Below are 20,422 nucleotides of genomic sequence, written 5' to 3'. Positions count from 1 at the left end.
TAAAAAGGCATGAACATTTTTTTTGTATCGAAAAAATATCGAACCGTGACACCAAAGTATCGAACCGAACCGAACCGTGAATTTTGTGTATCGTTGCACCCCTAATATATATATATATATATATATATATATATATATATATATATATATATCAATCAACTGACTGCCTCCCACTAAAAATTTAACCACAGCTTGCCCAGAGCTACAAAATTCACTGCCCCCTCTTTAAAATGTTCTCACATGACCCAAACTAATTAGGACTGTAGCGGTTTGGGGACACGTGAGTATATTAAAACATTTATTCACACTACATTACAACGCTACATAATAGGCCAGCAGTAAACCATTTAGCTTCGGTTTGAGACACATTAAGATTTCGTTTCATAAACAGGATTTGGTCTCCCTCTTGTGGAGGAAAAGTCAAGTTATCCCAGATTAAAACAAACAGCCTCCCCTGCGTCACTCCCCACAGCCTCTCTGTCTCTCTCTAAAACTATCAAAGTTTCTGTTTTCATTTAGTGAGACAAAAAAAAAGATCCCTCCAGCAGCAGTTTGACTTATGAAAACAAACCCAAAACAGTAACAACTACTGTATAATTGAGAATGGGCCAGTGGAATGAGTCCTCTTTTATTTTCCATCTTCTTTTCTGTAAAAACAATAAGAAAAAAAAGAAGTTTTAAAATACATTTTATCATAATTACAAAGCAGGAAGAACATATTTACTATCCATCCATCTATTTATTCCACTCCAGGGACAAGTGTGCCAGTCAGACAACCATTCACACTCACATTTGCACCCATATGAGCAATTTAGGATCACCATTTAGCCTAACCCCAGAGAACTCACACAGACACAGAAAGAACGTAGAAAACACAGAAAGCGTTTAGCTCACATTTTACCTTTAATTATATATCTTTAAAAAAATTACTTTTTAGATTTAAACTGTGAAGGGTTTTTTTTTAGCCAACCATCATTTCTTTATATTTTGTTAGGAAAATTTGATATATTTTCACCAGTTTATTGAAATATGCTAACATATATTAGGCAAAATTAATTCACCACTGGCCAAAATGCAGACCTAAACCATGACAGAGCATCCACTGTGTTTTACAGATGGCTGCAAACACTCACTATTGTACCTCTCTTCTAACCTTACATATTGATGACTATTTGAAACAAAGGTTTCACTTTTGGATTCATCACTCCATGAGACCTGCTGTCACTGATTTTTCAGTCCTGTTCTTGTGTAATTTGGCATACTTCAGCCTTTTCTCCCTAGCTCACTTCTTGAATGCCTTCTTGACAGCCACCCTTCACCTGAGACCATTTCTGATGAGGTTTCAGTGAACAGTAGATGGGTCAACTGAAGGACCAGATGCATCATCAGGTCCTGTCTCAAGTCTTTGCTGGATTTTTCCCATTTCTCAAGGACATACCTTTCAAATACTGCTCATCTGCTGTAGATAGCTTTTCAGGCCGATCAATTCTTCATTTGTCCTGCACACCACACTGAGATGTGCCAAGCTTTTAGCTAAGAGCTCTTTGGGAGTCCCCTTTTTAATGCAAAAATGCTGTTTTGCGGCTGTCACACTGTGTTATCTTTGGTGTTTGTTTGGGTTTTTTTTTTTAGATTCATTTGTTTTTAGAAATGAGAACAAGTTATGTGCTTTTGTGACAAGCTGCAAGTAAAAAAGTGCACAAAAAGGTACAATTTAAAATTGGTTGTCTGTAACATGTCCACACAAAATTGGTTCATTGGCGTAGGTGCCTTTTTTACACTTGATGATTTGTAGGTTAAAGAAAAAAACATTCCTATTTAAATTGTTAGGTACAAAGACTAAACTAAAAATAAGTCAAAACACCTTCAGAAAACTGGAGAACTATTCTTTAAGAGTACTTCTTTGAAAATCGCAAGAAAGTCTGGAAGCAAAACATTAAAAAGAAAAAGAAAAGAGTAATAGCTCAAGACTTTTGCATAATATTGTATCTTTGCACTACAGCAGATGAAGAAATTACTTGAGCAGAAGTTTTGTTTTGTTTAGGAGCTGAGATAATCCAGGCAAATACTCCTCACAAATCTAAAACAGTGATACTGGGATCAGAAATGTTTCCTTTTGTTGTTTGTTTGTTTGTTAGACTTTATGACTGAAATTACTGTTTAGGTTTATAGTATTTATGAAATTCTTATATTACATTGTGGTAATTTGAAGGTATTTTATCTTTTATGATAAAGGCGTGATATCATTGAGATACTTAGCCTGGTATTGTATTGAATTTTTGTATTCCTTTCCTTATATCTATATAATTTCATTAGGATATTTATCAATAATAATGAAGTTGGTATACACACACAAACACACACACAGTCATATGAAAGGCCAGCAGCTGACGCCTGTAGTTTCACGAGTGGATAATAATGTTGCCGTAGGGTTTCACGGTAATTACTCCGCTTCAATGGGTTTAACCATGAGTCTCTAACCCGTGACGGTCATGAGGGGTTTTTGCCCCTCTCTGCTCTCCAGCACACTGAGTTAAGATATTTGAGGAGTGAAGAAACACAGCGCTCTGTGGACCCAATCTTTCTGAGAAGCCAAACCGACCAGAAGAGCTGCTTTCTGAATCCTTTCTCTCAAACTCGGTAAGGTAGCTGGTTTTTCTGTTTGTCTTACTTTTCTATAAAAAGAAGGCTTGTTAAAGGCATGTGGGGCATTGCGCTTTTATGAAAGGCTCAATTTGACATGACATTAATGTGAATTAAGGAAATGCTAATTAGGGTCTTCTTGATAAGGTTCATTTCACTGCACAGATGTAGGATGCTCAAAGACAACCTTAGTAGCAGTCGATTTCCATTGTATCTACATAATATATATGTGATTTGTATTGATGTGCACTTGAAGTCTGTAAGATAGCATCAGTCAACACAAAGACAGAGAGAATAGACAGATAGAAGAGATGCAGCTAAGTCCGGTGTATACACTGGACAGACACAGAGTGGAAAAAGTAAGTGGTCCAAAGCTTGGAACCCCTACACAGTTACACCTTTGTGTTATTTTAAAAGTTTTAATAATTGTATCAAGACATACTGGCTTTACATTACAGGCTATTAAAGAGTGAGGACTATCTGAACTTAATTTTACCTTATCAAGATTAGGTACAATATAATATTTTCACTTAAAAAATTTGCATGCGGGTAGATAATAATGATTTCACAGTGCAGAGCTAAGCTTTATGGCATTTAATTGTGTCCAGACTATTTGTTTGGCAGTTTATGGACCTCCCTCTGGGATAATATTAGACTACTGCAATTCATTGTATTATGGTCTAGATCAGGCCACCATCCATCGTCTTCAGATGGTTCAAACTGCAGCTGCTCGCCTGCTAACTGGTACCAAACGGAGAGAGCATATAACCCCAGTTTTAGCTTCTTTACACTGGCTTCCTGTCTCCTACAGGATCCAATTTAAACTTTTACTTTTTGTTTTTAAGTCACTTCATGCCCGAGCCCCTCCTTACCTGTCTGAGCTCCTCTCTGCCTATGCTCCAGGAAAAACCACGAGGTCTAGCTCAAAACTAATGTTGGCCATCCCACGGACTAATCTCAAATCCCGTGGTAATAGATCCTTCTCTGTGGCAGGTCCCAGACTTTGGAATAGTCTCCCCTTAAATATTAGATCTGCACAAACACTTGAGCAATTTAAATCATTACTAAAGACACATTTCTATGCCCTGGCTTTTAACACACTATGACCCAAGCATTTTGGTCTTATTTGAATTAGTTTAGTTATTGTTTTAATTCTTTTATTGTCCTATTATTGTTTTTTATTGTTATTATTGTATTACATTGTTGCTTTTTAATGCCATTTTTATATTGTTAAGCACTTTGTGCAGCATCGGCTGTTTGAAACGTGCTATATAAATAAATTTGACCTTGACCTTGACCTTAATATCAAAGCAGTACCTCACATCATAGTCCATTTTCAATTATTATATGGCTATATAGGCTACAATGGGTTTAAATAGTTAGTCATGTGAGCGTATTGTCTATTTGTTCCTTATAAAATTATCCCTTGTTGACTTTCAGCTTGATGTTGTGTAATCGTACACACGGCATGCCTCGTGGGGACTTCAACGTTTATTTTGCCAGCAGCAGGCGAGGAAACGTCAGAGCTGAGGAGTATGTGTCTATTGTCATCTTAAAATCATTGCTATTAAGCTACTGCTGTGCCCAAATTTGTATTGTTGTGAACACTTTAAAACCCATGTGCAAAGAAAAGTTTTTCTCAATTTGAATTGTGTTGTGGACCACAGGGCAGTGGGCATAGCTCTGCTGGTTGTCATCCTTGCAGCACTTCTCATCCTTGGCTGCTGGTACTTCAAGAAAAGGAGTGGCTACAAACTTATCAGAGTGAGACCATCACACTTTATAACTGATTTATGTTATTCTGATTTGTTGTTGGTGAACATCTGTAAAATGTCAAAATGAAAATTCAGTTCACCCTATTTCAAAGAGCATCATGTGTTCAGTTTGTACCCATCTTTTCCCAGCCTGTATCACTATGTTCTCATTTTGTTTCATCACAATGTTCTCATTTTGTTTCATCACAAACCCTCGTACACATTTCTGTAACTTGCAGAGCCCCAGATCAGGATCATCAGGTTATACAGGAAGCCAGTACTCGGAGGCAGGATCTCCAGCAGAAAACAAGATGGCTCTTACTGATTTTGGCAGCTTCCGATCTGTGGTGAGACAATTACTTCAGGAATAATAGCCACATATACAGGATATAGTAATGCCCCGCCCAAAAAAAAAATCACAAATCAGTAGGTATTTCATTTAAATTTTGTGCAACCTGATATTCCACACAGAGCCTCAGAGCTTTGAAACATGATGTAGAGCACGTGAAAGCAAAAGCTGTGGATGCCTGAAGCAAGGATTATGTCACCAGACTGGAGGGAGGTATAAAAATGTTTAGTTCCCAGAGATGATGTGTGTATGGTGGAAAAGTGAAAGGAGGATCAGAGCAGCAGTCTTTCAAATATCATGTGGAATCCCGTGTGTGAAAAATTGACATTTTGCATTTGTTGTTATGACACGTCCCTAGGGAAATAAACTTTGGCTTCACTTTTCAACGCTGCATAAACATGTTATTCACATATAACTGAACTGTAGCTTTCATTTTTGTTGTTGTTCCACTTCTCTACAGGTTCCTAATGCACCTCCAGCCTATGAGAAGATTTCCTCTGGGCCTTTGCCACCTCCGTATTCCCCCTGAAGCACTGTGGCTGAAGATGGAAGAGGCAAAGAAAGACAATGAAGAAGGAACTCCAAGCTCACCTTGCTGTTTGAAAATATATAATCTTATGTCCCTAGCAATATAGTGCATTGTAGCCAAATATAGGTGAAACTACTGTATCTCCCACTTTGTAAAATTAAAAACGACAAAAATGAACACAGCTTTAATACTATAGCTTGTTTCAATAAACAGTAAAACACTATTATTGCACATTTCTGAGGATAAGAAAGCAGACACGCTTGTTTGGGACAGTTGCATTGTTTATTTCCATGCAGTATCGTCCAGAATTGTTCCATGAAAATGTACCTAGTAATTTTTTTTATTTTTTGGGGGGGAAAAAAATCTATATGGTAAAAATAAATAAATGTGACTTTAAAACATTTATATTGGCTCAAATATGTAGTACAAATTTCTCTAGTAGTTTATTTCTAAAAAGTAAAATGCCTCTTTCAAATAGTTACTAGTTGAAAATAAGGACATGACAGACTGGATGCTGATGGATTTTTCCTTTCTTTTCTTTCCAACCTGACAGACAAAAGTAGAGCAAGTTGTAATGATAAATCGTAAACAATACTGGGACTGAAATGCTAAACTGCTAAAGCTCAACTTGAAATCTATTTCATCTACCTTCCTGTTGTATCAATTGGTTATAACACTTGCAATTACTCAAGGAAGGGTCTACACATTTGAAATCAGGGCAACCTTAGTAGTGTCCCCCTCCAGAAACTCTTCACAGTATACATTTTTCACCATGTCTGACTGAGCAGGTTTACATGTAAGACAATTAAATCAGAGGATGAAACCTAATGTAGCATAAGTTTAAGTTAGGAGTCAAACTAAAGCTGAAAATGTAGTTCTTTAACCAGGATTAAAACAAGCAAAAATATGTGAACCCTGCTAAAACTAAGCAGCTGAAAAGTGGTGTCTGAGCTTTCACACTCCACTTTAATTGGTTCACTTTGTGTCTGCCGTTGAAGGCTGTAAAGAGGAATCATGTGTTTGTAGTGCTCCAGTGGAACTGTTGGTACAAATCACCAGTGCATCCCGAGGTTCAGTCAGCTCTGCTGAACTGACCGGCCGCTGAACAGTGCTCAAAACAGCCCCATCGGGACTAATGAGCATCTTGGAAGCTACACTTGTATGCAGACCCAGGGCTGAGGTCTCCACAGAGTGTTTTCCAAGTGTCTGATTGGTCAGTACAACAGGTGGATGGATGGTGGTGTTCGTTTTACTCGATGGGATTGTTTGACCTGGAGTGATTATTACAGTTGTGCTGGATGAAGATGTGGTCTCCACAGTTGCTGTTTCAAATGTGTTGACAGTGCTTCCGATGGGTGGAACAGTAGCAACAGGCAGTGCCTGCATTCTAGAGACTCCACTGATGATTGGTGGAACAGCCACAGTTGGCAAAACCTGTGTCCGTGTGCCAGCAGGCACTGTTTGCACGAGTGGGGTCTGTTTTTTGATTGATGTGTTGCTCAGCCCTGAATGCATTAAAACCTGTGGTTGAGCGGTGGTCGGTGCTGCAAATCGGACAGCTGTCTGCTGAGGCTGTATGCCTAGGGTTGTCACTGCAATCACATGCTGGGTAGGAAGAGAACCATGCAAAGCTGGTGTGTCTGCTATTACTGGTGCTACTGGCGAAGAGAGGGGTGCAGGAACTGGTATAACAGGGCTGGGTAGGGTAACAGCTGATGGCCTGGGTACTACAGGCAATGACAGAGGTCCCGACAATCTGGCCAAGGGGGGTGCTACTACAGGTGAAATGGTTGATAAACATTTTGCTTGTGTAGTGGCAGCTAGTCTGACTGTGCCCTGTGCTGATCCAAGACAAGGGGCACTTGTTAACACTGGTACAGTTGGTACACTGTCTAACCTTGCTGTAGGGGAGACCAGAGTGGATGTACCTACTGGAGGTAACGCAAAGTTACCCACGTGTGCAGTTGGCAACCTAGGAAGTGCCGATACTACATTTGTTTTACTGGGTAACAAATTTGAGCCCAGGCCAGGTGTTCCTGTTAGTTTTAGTGACAAGACATTAGGAGTGGTTGCCAGCAACGGTGGAACGACAGCAGGGGTGCTTGCCACAAAGGGAGAACTTACAGCTGTGACACCAGGCAGCCTGGCTGGGGGTTGGGGTAAAACTGGCGCCCTGGGGGCTACCATGGCATGGCTTGCACCTTGAGAAGGTACTGATGGTCCAGTGCTTGTAGGACTGGCAGGAGGCACTTGTTGTGCAGGGCTAGAGATGATAAGGACGTGGCTGCCTGGAGCCAAACCCTGGGGAGGGACTACAAAGCGTGCATTGTTGAGGAGAATTTGTGTGCCAGCAGCAAGTGGCGTAGAGGTGTTAATGACTATTCTCTGCTGGATTGTGCTGGTTGCAGAGGTGGTGAATGGGGTACAGGTGGTTGTTGCAGAGGAGAGAGGGAGTTGGGTTTTATTGCGAGCAAACTGAGATGAAGAGAAGGAGGAGGAGGAAGTGGTTTCTTCACCGATACTCCTCTGACAATCAAGAGTGAGTGTGGAAGTTCGGTCTGGCCTACTCTCCACAGTAGTAGCTGTCTGAACAGGAGTGGTGATGGACACTACGCTTCCTGGGATATTAACATCATTCTTTATCATGTTTCCCTTTGGCTGAGCAGCAGCAGTGTTTATGGATGTATAACAGCCTGTTTGTGACATCAAGGAGGATGCTGGGATTCCCTGGAGGTGAGAGCTGGTGCTGACTGATCCATGAGAGACAAGCTGGGAAGAACTAGTGATGGCATTTAAACTTGTTGCTGGGACCAGTCCAGTGGTAGTGGTGAAGGTTGTTGGACCACATGCATTTGAAACAGACCCTGGTGTGAACTTGGAAGCAGACTGTGACAGGGCATAAGTAGTCTGTCCAGTAGTTGCTTTCCCTGGTAACTGGATTTGAACACCTGGTGAAACATAAAGATGAGAAAAATATTTATTAAATTTGTGGTGGAAAAGGTTTCTTTGATTCCAGCAAATCAAGCACTACAGCGAAGTAGTCAACAATGCGAGTCCAACACATCAGTCTTTTTTCCAAGCCAAACCAACTGTGAAGATGACATCATCATATAGCCATGCTGTCTCTCTCTCTCTCTCTCTCTCTCTCACTCACTCACTCTGAGTAAGAAGGCAGCATGACCAAGACGTGTTGTCCTCAGTTGTTCTGCAAGATAATGCTTTCTACAGAAGACAAGAGCAGCACACATTCCTGTAATCACTATCAAAATCACAGGTAAGTCATTTATCAAACCATCTTCTCTTCTTCTTTTGCCTGCATCCTTTTAAGGCTGCCATAACGAATTATCTTCTTCCCATTCTTTCAAATCAACCCTCTCCGTGCCCTTCTTCACTGCATACATGAACCTTCTCTGTGGTCTTCCTTGTTTTCTCCTGTCCACATGGCAACTCAATCTTGAACATCCTTCGTCCAGTAAATCCACTATCCCTCCTTTGCACATGTCCAAACCATGACCTCAAGTTAATCTGTCTATCACCACTGCAACCAAGAAGGGGTTCAGAGCAGATCCCTGCTCACCAACTTCACTGCTTAAAAAGCTTCACCTGCTCTGCTACATTCGATTTACTTATATGCCAACATTGGATAGTGTGGCATTTCTCCCACTATGAGATACATGTTATACACATAAACTTTACAAAGTTTTCAAAATTGAGCCAACCCAAGACAAACAACAAATAATAATAATAATAAAAAAACAAAAACTCACCTTGGGGCAGGGTGATGTTTTTGCCCTTGGACAATGGCTCCAAGCTGATACTTCTAGCAGGTTTTCCTGGTTTTAATCCCACCTTCAGAGTCTGACTTGATAATGAAGTGGTTGCTCCCTGTCCACTTGCACACGTTGCCATCGCCGGTGCTGAAAGGCTTCCAATGACGGTGGCTGATGATGTCAATGCGGGCTGAGTGACAAACATGAGTCTTGAACTAGGACCTGGCTTCGGGGAGGAGGGTGTCCCTTTGGATGCAGCTACATTTGAGGATGAGGATGAAGATGGAGTAACCAGGATGAATTTGGTAACTTGGGATCCTTCATCTGTAGTGGTGCGTTTCATACCAGTCTTGCTGGTGGCTGCTTGGGAAAACCCTGAGCCACTTTGTAGTGGCATGGCAACACTGCTATTAGCTACTGAAGCTTGAAAATGAGAACCAGCAGCAGGTGTGTGGACTGGCTGAGAAATGTTTGTCACAACTGTAGAACCAGTTGAGCTACTGAGGCCCTGACTTACAGCAACAGCACTGGCTGTAGTTTGACTTTTTGGGCATGTTATACCACTACCAGTGGTTGCAGTGAGCATGGTATTTTTGAGAGAGGAAGGGGTTTTTAACACAGGATGGATCTGCTGCTGGGGTTGGGAAATTGTCATTGCTTGGACAACAGAAGGTGCGGTCTGAGTGGGAGCAGAAGTAGACTGTGTGGCCTTGGACAGAAGGAAGGCTTTAAACTGAGGCGAGATAGTGATGACTGGACTGGTATGTACAGAGCCAAGTGTGTTTTGGTCCGAGGATGTCTGGACCTTGACAATGCCCGTGTTGCCACATCTAGTTGTTACCAGGATTGACTGTGAGTCACGGATGCACACAGTCTTCAGCTCCTGTTTCGGGTCTGTAGGTTTCTCAGGCTCAGTACAAACTGCATTTGAAACTGCTGTGATGGAGGTTGTGTTTGGTGTGGTATCGTGTGAAGCACTAGCTTGGACACTGCATAACTGTGTCTCTTTAGATCCTGCTCTGTTTAGAGCCCCATGTTGAAGACGAGGTGAAACCGAAGGAGAAGGGGTCTTCACTGTCCTGGCATCTTTTAGGGGCGCCACTTGTTGAACAGGAATTCTGTTTTCAGGAATCCTGAACCCAGGCACATCGGTAGACATACAAAAAGAGCTGGCCACTTTGGAAACTATTGCCTGAAAGCCTTTAGTCTGTTGTTGAGCTAAAGAGCAAGACTTTGCTTCAGTTTTATGAACGAGAAGGTTAGAAGGCAGAATCACTACTTGCTGGACAGTCTTTTCTCCAGTGTCTTGGCCCAGGACGGGCTGAACTGAGATCTTTATTGGGCTATTGTTGTCTTTCCTTACAAGGTGACCCAGTCCCTCAGGCACCTTGTACACCACTTGGACTGGATTTTTAAGTGCAGTCTGTGTTGGTTTGCCTTGTGGAGATTTAGGAAGAACTGCTGCCACAGTGGCCACTTCTGACTGCTCAGGGGCTTTTGTCTGCTGTGGTCCTCGTACCTCAATCTGTTGCTTGTTCTGTTGGGAACTGGATGGAGAACTTTGTGCTTTTGAAAGTTTGGTGTTAGCTACTGCAGTTGTAGGCAGCGAGACCAAAGACCTCTTGCTCGGTTCATCTTCACTGTTAACACCTGGGCAATCAGCAGGTCGATTCATTAAGGTCACTTTGTTTCCCACACTCTTAGCCAGCAGGGTGGGGATGGGCGTGTAGCCCTTAGGTAGTCCAATGGTTGGGTGAAGGATGGGGGATCTGGGAGGCGCTGAAGCATGGGCTGTTACCCTTTCTGCCCATGCTGAATCCCTGGATTTATTTGCTGGGTTCAGGTCAGATCTCGACTGTGACCTGGAGTCGGCATAAGCAATTATGCTGCTTACAGTCTGATCTTTTTGCCACAGACCAATTCCTTTCTCTGTACTGGCTTGAGGGTGTTTTAGGTGGTTTGGAGGTACACATGTCACCGTGTTTTCTCCAGTAGACTCAGCCTTAATGTCTCTAGTGCTTTCTGAGAAGAAAATAGAAAAGTCTATTAGAGATATATTGATTTATAAGCTTTACAATTGCCTATGAAGGTTCAATAGGCAGTGACTTTCATGTAGTACAGTCAAATAAGCTAAGAACAGTGTAAACTGACTGCACTACTGCCTACAGAATGAGGAAAATCTTACATTTCAGTAAACAAAACAACAACGTTAGATTCAAGCGCAATTACCTCCACTCCAGAGACCTCTGGGAACTCTGTTTTCCATGTCTTCCTCTTCTGATCTCCCATAATGATCTGACAGTGAAGGAACCTCCTTCCCTAAATCCCTTTCTTCATCATCATCAGATGATGATGATGATAAATTGCTCTCTTCGCGCTCAAAGTTACTGTACTCTGGGTGCTTCTTGAAATCATCAAATTCCTTCTTCAAACGAAGCCTGACAATAGAAAAACAATGAAAAAAATCAAGACTTCAGTAATGATGCTATATTACAATGAGCTGTTTAAATAAAGTTGTCATCACTATACTTTGTTCTGGACAGACGACCACCAAATGAGCAAACATACCATTAAGACCAGCAATACAAATTAAACAGAAGACAACACCAACAAAACTCAATCATGGTAAACCTTAAATTCAATTTGAATGTATTTGAATAAACACTCACTGGCCAATTTATTAATTGCAGTAGGTTAACTGCTTGTCATCATAAATGGCTAACAAGCCTATCACATGCTTCCAACTCAAATCATTTAGGCACGTAGACTGAGACAAGATGACCTCTTGAAGTTCAAAAGGAGCATCAGCATAAAGATAAGTCAGGTAAGATTTTTCAGCACAACCCTCTCTAGGGCTTACAAAGAACAGACTAAAAAAGACAAGAGAAAATATCCAGTGAGCAGCAGCTTTCTGATTAATAATGCCTTGTTAATACCAGAAGTCAGAAAACAATTTCCAGATTACTTCAAGATGATAGAAAGGCAAAACTGTACTATTCAAATTATGCCCCACCACAGGCTCAAACACGACAAACCTCTTCTACCACCTACGCAAGAATCATGTGAAAGAGTACGGAGAGAGTTTACGGATGAGAAGCCTACAAATGATACAGGCTCACCAAAATCGACAATAGGTGATTGGAAAAACATTGCCTGATCTGACAATTATTGATTTCTGCTATAAAATATATTATTTCTTATATTATTTTCCTGACACACTTTGAGCCCCTCAGTATCAGTTGAGCATCATTTTAACACCACAGCCCACCTGAATATTATTGCAAACCATCCTTGTATGACCACAGTGATGGTGATGGTTGACAACTGCTTTCAGAAGAATAACACACCAACTACAGAATTCAAATGATCTAACACTGGTTTCCTGAACATGACAGTGAGTTCTCTCTGTACTCAAATGCTTCCACAGTCACCAGATCTCAATCCAACAGAGCACCTGTGGGATGTGGCGGAAAGCGAGATTCACACCATGGACGTGCAACCAACAAGTGTGCAGCAACCGTGTGATGCTATTTCGTCATAACGCCCAAAATCTCTGAGCAATGTTTATAGCACCTTGTTGCCTTGTTGAAGCTGTGCGATGAAGAATTAAGGAAGCTCTAAAGACAAAAGGGGGTCAAACCTACCTACTGTTGTACCTAATAAAGTGTCCAGTGAGCTTGCATAAATATGAATGAAGAATAAATCCAATTATTGTGTAAGCGTCAAACCTGTTCCTTTGGTGTGCTTTGACAAGCTTGGGTTCCCAGGGTGAGAGCTCATTCAGTAGTCTGATTAGTGTGCTATGGAGGTCTTTCACTGCTTCTCTCCTATAGTACCACCGACCCTGCGAGTTCAAACGTGTAAAGGAAAACTTAAGTGAGTGGGCAACACTGAAATGTGAGGAAACAAACTTTTTTCCCTCTGCTTAATAAAAATGACTGTGACCTACCAATCTCTTTTTAGTGCTCTCCAGGTCATCAAGCTCATCTTCAGTCTTACCGATCAGCTCGCGTAATTCCTCGAGACTGGTGCAGACCAACTATACAAGAGGAAAAAAAGGGCACAGAAAACTGTCAAGGACTAAATCAGGTTTAAAATTAAAATAGGAAAAAACAGACTAACAAAGGAACAAGATCAGAGTGTACAGTGAATCTGACTACCTTGAATGAGGGCTCAGCTGAAAGTTCCTCTTTGATTTTCTTTGAACATTCAGGTTTTTTACCTGTCAGAAATAATTAATACACAAATGATTTTGATGTAATACTGACGGAAGCCACAGGAGCGACATCATTACCAATCTTTTTTCCCCTCACCTGTTTTATGTTTCTTTTTCTTGTCTTTTCTCTTGATTGTTGTGCCAACTTTCCGCAGTGTAGACTTGGCAGCCTCAGCTGGGGACAGCCTCATCCTGTCCACATGCGGTAGCTGCTTGTGCTCTCCTTTTACCCTCAGCAGCTGTTCCCTCCCTCGCTTTTTCTTCCGCTTTTTTTTTTTGTCCATATTTTGTCATTCGCCCTCTCTTCAGTCGAGTTTTGAGTGCTCTCAGAAGACAGCTGTGTGGCCAGCTCTGATGGACCACAACAGAAGCCACACTCCTCAGATTTAACACTGCTAGTTTTCTTTTTACAACATTCAAAACACGAAGATCTTTGGTGTCCCTGAGTGGGACTTCCGCCCTCCATTTTGACTCCCAACGGTTTAGTTGGAGAGGCCAGATTCACAGATCGAGCTGGAGACCTGCCTGTGTAGCTGTGCTCCCCTACATTCAGACAAGGCTCTTGTGTTTCTGCTTTAATAGTGCGAACCGCACCCAGTGTCAAGCCCGGCTCCTGTTTTATTGTGATTCTCTTTGCTTGTTGCTCCACATCTAAAGTCTCTTGCTTTAAATGAATTCTTACACTACCTCCTTCACTGGGACTTATGTGTGTGTGGCGCAGTGAGTTTGTGTGTATTTTTAAGTCCAGTTTAGAGTCTTCACAAGAGTCTCCATCAGAGGACGCTAATTCAGAAATCTGCTCCAGCGACCACAACTTTAACTTTTTTTGATCTTCTTCTTTCTCGTTTTCCTTTTTGAAAACACTAAATGTCTCTCTTTTCCGTTTTCCCAAATTACCGGTCTCTACAGTGTCCATGGAGACTCCAAAACACCCCCTATCACTTTTATTGCCCTCATCCCGCATGCCATCTGACTCATCCTCCGTACCTGGCTTAAAATCAACTTTTTTCACCCATACCGAAGGAAATGGGAATGCTGGGGGTGTGCTGGGGCTCTGGCGATAGATCCTCAGGTCTGCGCCACAGAAATGTGGGAAATGTATATAGGTATTCTCCTTGCTGTCATAGCCCAAGATAGACTCCCTACATTCGTGGATGGGCTGGGCGAGCACAGCATCCTGTACATCCTTCTGTGTTTCATACACATGATCACATAGCCCCTTCAGAAGCCATACTCGCTGATAGAAGGGCAACAAGTGGAAGGGTTTCTCTTCTAAAGGGCTAACCTCCCCTAGGGTGCTAAAAAACTGGTGGCAAAGTCCCAGCTGTTCAGCGCGACCTGGCTGATCACGGGAGGCACCAATGGTTCGATACCAGCCTAAAACACGCTGCCTTAGCTCCGACTCCCATCGCCTGTAAGGCAACGTAGGCCGGCGGTGCAGTGTGGCCCTCCTCTGTGGAGGCGAGAGCAGGGAAGACATTATTTTGGAGAGGAGCAGGCTGCAACGGGGCATCAGCAAACAACGTTCCAGCTCAAAAAATATGATCTCAGGGAGGTTGAGGGCAGTCTGAGCTAGGCAGAGAAAGTGTCCTATAGCAGGGAGTTCCCAGAGGGTCTGCACAGTGTGGGGAAAAGCCAGTGAAAGCAAGCTCTGCTCCCACTCTTCCACCTCCTTAGCTGACATTTCTTCAGCCTCTTTCTTCTCAAGCTCACGTTGCCTGCAAATGCAAAGGTATAGTTGTGGTTTTAGACTCTGCTTTACTTTTGCACTAAATCATCACAAAACTCAACACGCAACGGAGACTTTTAGTCTTTCCTTTCAGCAATTCACTCACCTCTTCTCCTCCTTGGCCCTCTGTTGCTCCTCTAGCCGCAGGGTCTGCACCATGATCGACTCGTGCCCACCGACAGTGATCGTAGCAAGGCTACGAGGTGTGGATCGCCGCCGCGTGGAGGTGCCCCCCGTGCCCCGTTCCTCCTCTGCCCCAAAACGTCCTTTAGAAGTAACTGCCAAAGTTGTTTTCTCTCGCAGCGTTCTAGTTTGACAAATGGAGAAAGAAAAAAGGAAAACAAAAAGCCGGGTACACCAAAACGAATAAAGTTACTTTGTAAAACCAAATGAACATGGAGTATAATGACACTACTAATGTGATCAAACAGACAAATAATTATTTAAAATGGGATAACTGTAACATGCAAGTACATTTTGTTATTAATAAGCAAATAAATACTAAATAAGATGGTTGAGACATAATTTGCTGTCTCGTTACTTTATAAACATTACTTTTTATTATTATTATTAATTTTAGTTTAGTTTAGTTTAAAATAATATAAACATTACTATTATTATAAATTACTGACTGGAAACTTGTGAAACACCAACTTGTTGAGAATCCAAGTGACAGAAAACACCTTTGGTATGATCGTGATTGCAACTTTACAATACTTTGGACATTTCTCTCCGCAGCAATCTGTTCAAGAGTGTAGTTTCATTATCTTTACCTGGACAGCAGCGTCAGCTTCTGCTCCAGCATAATTTCCAGCTTTTGTGCCTGTTTGGAGATCCAGTGGTCCACACCATGGTAGCGATAACAGTTCTCCAACATCAGTCTGAAGTCCGCAACAAACTCTGTTATGGTCTCGTATTCCTGGCTGACAAACTTCTCCTCCATCCTCCGCAAGCACATCGACTGCCTGAGCTGTGACTGCACCCGACCCTTGACCCCTCCGATACCATGCTGGGCCTCCTGGTGGCCAATGGGATAGAGGAATGGGCTGGTGATCCCTTTGTGCTTATCCAAAAGAAAGCCAGTAAATATCCTATAAGCTTGCTGGACCTCATAGTTCATGTCCTCTTCGAAGGTATTGCTGTTGGTGGAAATGCAGACTTCAGGCAGTGAGAGGTCACTGTTGGAAAACTCTGACATACCATCATTGCTCAGAGCCAGGTGGTCACCTTCTGCAGTGAGATCTCCACTGTCACCAGGGCAGCACAACGCCACCACTGTATCAACGTCACAGGTGCCATTACTGAGCCCCGCTTCTGTTATAACCAAGCCGGTGTTTTCAGCGTTGCTGCGCGCCCATTTTTGACTTTGTGAAGACATGACGATGTCAGAGGCGAGCTGCTGAGGTGCGGAGTCTCGGTCAGTCACATCTGCTGTGATTTCCTCGGTCATGTCCTCCTGATCCATAGCACTGACGCCTGAAGAGGGTGACAGGTGTCACCTATGGCGACTTCTTATTTTACAAATAACACTCAGTGATGAAAGAATAGACTTGGTCAAATATACAATGCATTTATACAGCCCCCAAAAACCGCAAAATGGGAAAACTGTAAATTAATTTGATGCCCAACATCGCTGAGCTAAGTTTGCTTTCATTTTAAGCGATGTCATGAACAGTGAACACATTATCAGAGACACATGATAAAACGCGGGGGTGTTTACCTCGTAGAATTAGCGGGGTGACTTATCTTACCCTAAATGCCCCATCTTTCAAAACTTTCCCTGCATCAGTGTCTAGCTAACTCGAAGTTAGCTGTTCACACGCTAGCGCAAAATCAAGTCAGAATAACGGTAAGCAAACAAAAGTTTGCTCTGCCTGTTCTTCAACAAAAACTAAAGGGCACCCCCTTATCGCTCCTCGCATCCTGACCACGTGCAAAATAACAACAAAACGAAGTGACCACAGACAGAATTTGGTTGGTTCAACGACATACCTCGCCGTTTTCAGCTCGGCTCCTCAGACGCACCAGGCAGGGCAAGCTTAGCAGCCACGAAGGCTTGCTAGTTCTGCTAGCTTTGCTATTGTTTCCAGCCTAGGGCCTGCAATTGCTGCGTTTGCTCTCCATGGTGAAAATGTTGCAGCGGTTACATGTCCAGGTAAAAAAGTTAAGCGGGCGTATCATGTCGCCATCGCACGGAATGATGTCAGTGACAACTGGACGGCTAACGGAGCATTAGCCGATTGTTTCAAAACGCATAACAGTTCATTGTCACTAGCTACCCAGCTAACCAGCTAGGTTTTCAACTTGACAGCTACTTTATGGCGGGTAAAAATGTACACATTCACTTCAGAGTCAAATATACACCGTGTGGCAGGTATACTATGAACGCTGAGCGCTTACAAAAAGCTAGTAACTGACTCCTCTGGGTTGTTTGAAGACAACTGAAGTGTCCAGTTCGCTTCCACCCTGCGTGCCCTCGATGCAAATGTGCGCAGCTTGACGCAGCTAGCATGTTCCGTGTCACGCCGAACCGTTGTTTTGTTTTGTTTATTTCTTACGAGGGGGGGGGGGAAGGCGGGCACACACATACATTACACACACTCGATGCTGTATCATTGAGCTTTTTAAAAGTATGTCTCTTATCGTCGTGCAAAATGCGAACGCGCTGAGACACTTATCATTACGCAAATTAATACACGCGTAAAAATCCACCAACTGATAAAGCCACAATGCACGGAATGACACTGTTTAAAGTTCATTTACACTTAAGGGCTTAAGCGCCTTAAAATAAGTTAGATGAGATATAAAAGAATGTTCGTGTACGACGTAAAGTTCTGCAACGCACACGTCTCACGTTTGGCCGGTAGATGTCGCTAGAGATCAATGTACGGCAGATGAGCGTCACACGCCTGTGATTAGAGTAAATTTCCCTTCTTTTAATCTCTCAGGTCGTCCCTTAACCTCTTTATTAATTACCCCAAATCACATTGTGGCTATACTTGTAATTAGAGTGTGATTTAGCACAACATGTAATACAACTCATAGGTTTACATTAACAAAGCACGTGACATGGAGCCGCAGTAAAATGAGCAACTCTGACAACGAGGAGGTCTCCTGCTGGGACAACTGTTAATTAAGCAATTATGCCACCAGGGAACCGTGCTGCACAGAGACTTCAGCGCAGCTAAAAGGTGGGTTTTCAGTCCAGTATGGGCCCTCATTTTGGCGCAAAATAATGGATGATTATGAGTTATATGACACTTAAGAAATACATTAAGAAAATCCGACTAATATATAAAGCACAAAATACGAAAATATGTGTACTTTCTCCAGTAAATCGTAAAAGGGATATCCAGAAGGTTGGAAATACTGAAGATGGTCAAGAAATTGCTTCCATATGTCTGCAGCATAGTTGCGATACTATGACTGCATTTTAAGTGCCCCGCATGCTTTTGTAGAACATAATGCATGTATTTGATCCCATGTGTCATTAAGTGAAAATATAAATGAAACAAGAAGAGCAATTGGTTTCCTTGCTGGAGCAAGAGCAGCATCTTTCTCAAAGTGATGCAGCTGTAGGCCTTCTTGTGAGAAGGTGGAAGGTTTGACTAAAATTCAATACTGTGAAAAACTCTTGAGTCACCCTTATTTCTTTATATTTTTAAGATGAAACTTAGAATAGGTGCCAAAGTTAACTGATACATATGCAAACATTAATGGAAATTCAGTATGCAAGACAAAAACAGTTGATACAATTCTAAAGAGCTTGAAAGTCAGTATTTTCGTATGACCACCTTTGTTCTTCAGCACAGCAAGAAGCTTTCTTGTCATTTCTTTAAATATTCTTCAGGAATAGTTCTCTAGATTTTTTGAAGACATCTAAAACTCCGTTCTGTCAAGATTTATTTATTTATTTATTAACCTTTATTTAACCAGGAAGATCCCATTGAGATTAAAAACCTCTTTTTCAAGGGAGACCTGGCCAAGATAGGCAGCAGCAGATGTCTCACAGTTACAGAAATTACTCAAACACAGGCAGCAACAACACACATGCAACAATAAGTGAAAGAATACAAATAAAATAAAAATAAAATTCAATAAAATTCAAATAAAATAAAAAGTCAGTTAAAATGACAATCAATCTAATTGAAACAGTTGCATGTTATGGACTTGGCCTCAAGGATTTGTAGTTTAGATTTAAAATCACTTAATGAAATGAATTCAGTCATTTTCCATTCCTTCTGCAGTTTGTTCCAGGCCGAGGGTGCTAAATGGACAAAAGCTCTTTTACCAAGTTCAGTTCGGGCAAATGGAACAGAAAGCAACAAGTAACCATGCGGACGAAGAGAATACCGACCAGGATGTTTCATTACAAGCAGGGAACATATATAAGAAGGCAGCAACCCAAGTGTCGCCTTATATATAAAACTGTATAAATGAGAGTTCCTCCGACTTACCAAAGCAGGCCATCCTACCTGAGAGTATAACTCACAGTGGTGAGTCTGAAATTTACAGTTAGTGATGAACCTCAGAGAAGCATGATACACAGAATCAACCATTCGAAGACATTGAGCAGAAGCATTCATATATAGAATATCTCCATAATCCAGCACAGGCAAGAATGTTGCAGCAACAAGCCGCTTCTTTGTATTAAAAGAGAAACACAACTTATTTTGAAAATAAAATCTCAGTTTTAACTTCAGGTTTTTCACAAGATTCTCTACATGTGGTTTGAAGGTAAGCGAGTCATCAATTAAGATTCCCAGATATTTATAGGTGTGAACCAACTCTATTTTATTACCTTCAAGAGTGGTTACTGATGGGATTGTTTGGGCTCGTCTCCTTGATTTAGAAAACAACATGAGCTTTGTTTTGTCTGCGTTGAGAACAAGTTTAAGCTGATGTAATGAGTGCTGGACAGCAGAAAAGGCTTTCTGCAAGGAGTCGATGGCTTGGACAAGAGTTGAACCACAGCTGTAAATAACTGTATCATCAGCATAGAAGTGCAAGTTTGCATCTGGCACATGTAGACTAAGATTGTTTACGTAAATGATAAATAGAAGGGGACCTAAGATGGTCCCACTGCTTCAATAATGTTAAAGTCTGGCCTCTGGGGAGGCCAATCTATGACTGATATCGTACCACTGTTTGTTTTTCCAAATATGCTTTTACTGCATTGCTAGTCTGTTTGAGATCATTGTTATGCTCTTGTCAGTCAGTCTTTCTAGACAATATTGTATTGTGGATCAAAATCTGATGGTACTTTTCTGGCTTAATAAATCCATATTAACAAGATCCCCCAAGACCACTGACTGAACTGTGGGCCCAAACACGATAGAACCTCTGCTGTGTTTTAGGTCTTTCCTAATATTGACAACAATTTAAACCACAAATGTCAAATTTGGATTCATCACTCCATGAAACCTGTTGCC

General features: G+C 41.8%; 2 protein-coding genes across 2 annotated transcripts; one reads left to right on the top strand and one right to left on the bottom strand.

Moving 5' to 3' along the window:
• Nucleotides 1–971: 971 nt before the first annotated feature.
• Nucleotides 972–5,498, top strand: mlana (melan-A). Its single transcript, XM_082541011.1, has 5 exons — nucleotides 972–2,640; nucleotides 4,084–4,176; nucleotides 4,311–4,407; nucleotides 4,637–4,744; nucleotides 5,207–5,498. Exons 2-5 carry the CDS (start codon nucleotides 4,088–4,090, stop codon nucleotides 5,273–5,275), a joined length of 363 nt encoding a protein of 120 aa, XP_082397137.1. The 5' UTR covers nucleotides 972–2,640; nucleotides 4,084–4,087; the 3' UTR covers nucleotides 5,276–5,498.
• Nucleotides 5,499–5,797: 299 nt separating this feature from the next.
• Nucleotides 5,798–17,803, bottom strand: brd10 (bromodomain containing 10). Its single transcript, XM_082540989.1, is given in 10 exon segments — nucleotides 5,798–8,223; nucleotides 9,043–11,067; nucleotides 11,275–11,483; nucleotides 12,774–12,889; nucleotides 12,995–13,084; nucleotides 13,206–13,267; nucleotides 13,359–13,544; nucleotides 13,547–14,979; nucleotides 15,097–15,297; nucleotides 15,764–17,803. Coding segments are annotated over 10 exon segments (6,987 nt in total). The 5' UTR covers nucleotides 16,456–17,803; the 3' UTR covers nucleotides 5,798–6,250.
• Nucleotides 17,804–20,422: the final 2,619 nt, after the last annotated feature.

This window comes from Aulonocara stuartgranti, assembly GCF_965226115.1.
Source record: "Aulonocara stuartgranti genome assembly, chromosome: 7".
NCBI lineage: Eukaryota > Metazoa > Chordata > Actinopteri > Cichliformes > Cichlidae > Aulonocara > Aulonocara stuartgranti.
Note: the sequence above shows the minus strand (reverse complement) of the source record. Positions and strands in the feature narration are given on the sequence as shown.

Bases quoted from the DNA above. Each gene is read 5' to 3' on its own strand.
- mlana (XM_082541011.1), top strand. From the start codon at position 4,088: ATGTTGTGTAATCGTACACACGGCATGCCTCGTGGGGACTTCAACGTT. The intron at 4,177-4,310 runs GTATGTGTCTAT...TGTGGACCACAG, and splicing joins GGAAACGTCAGAGCTGAGGA to GGCAGTGGGCATAGCTCTGC. The intron at 4,745-5,206 runs GTGAGACAATTA...ACTTCTCTACAG, and splicing joins TTGGCAGCTTCCGATCTGTG to GTTCCTAATGCACCTCCAGC.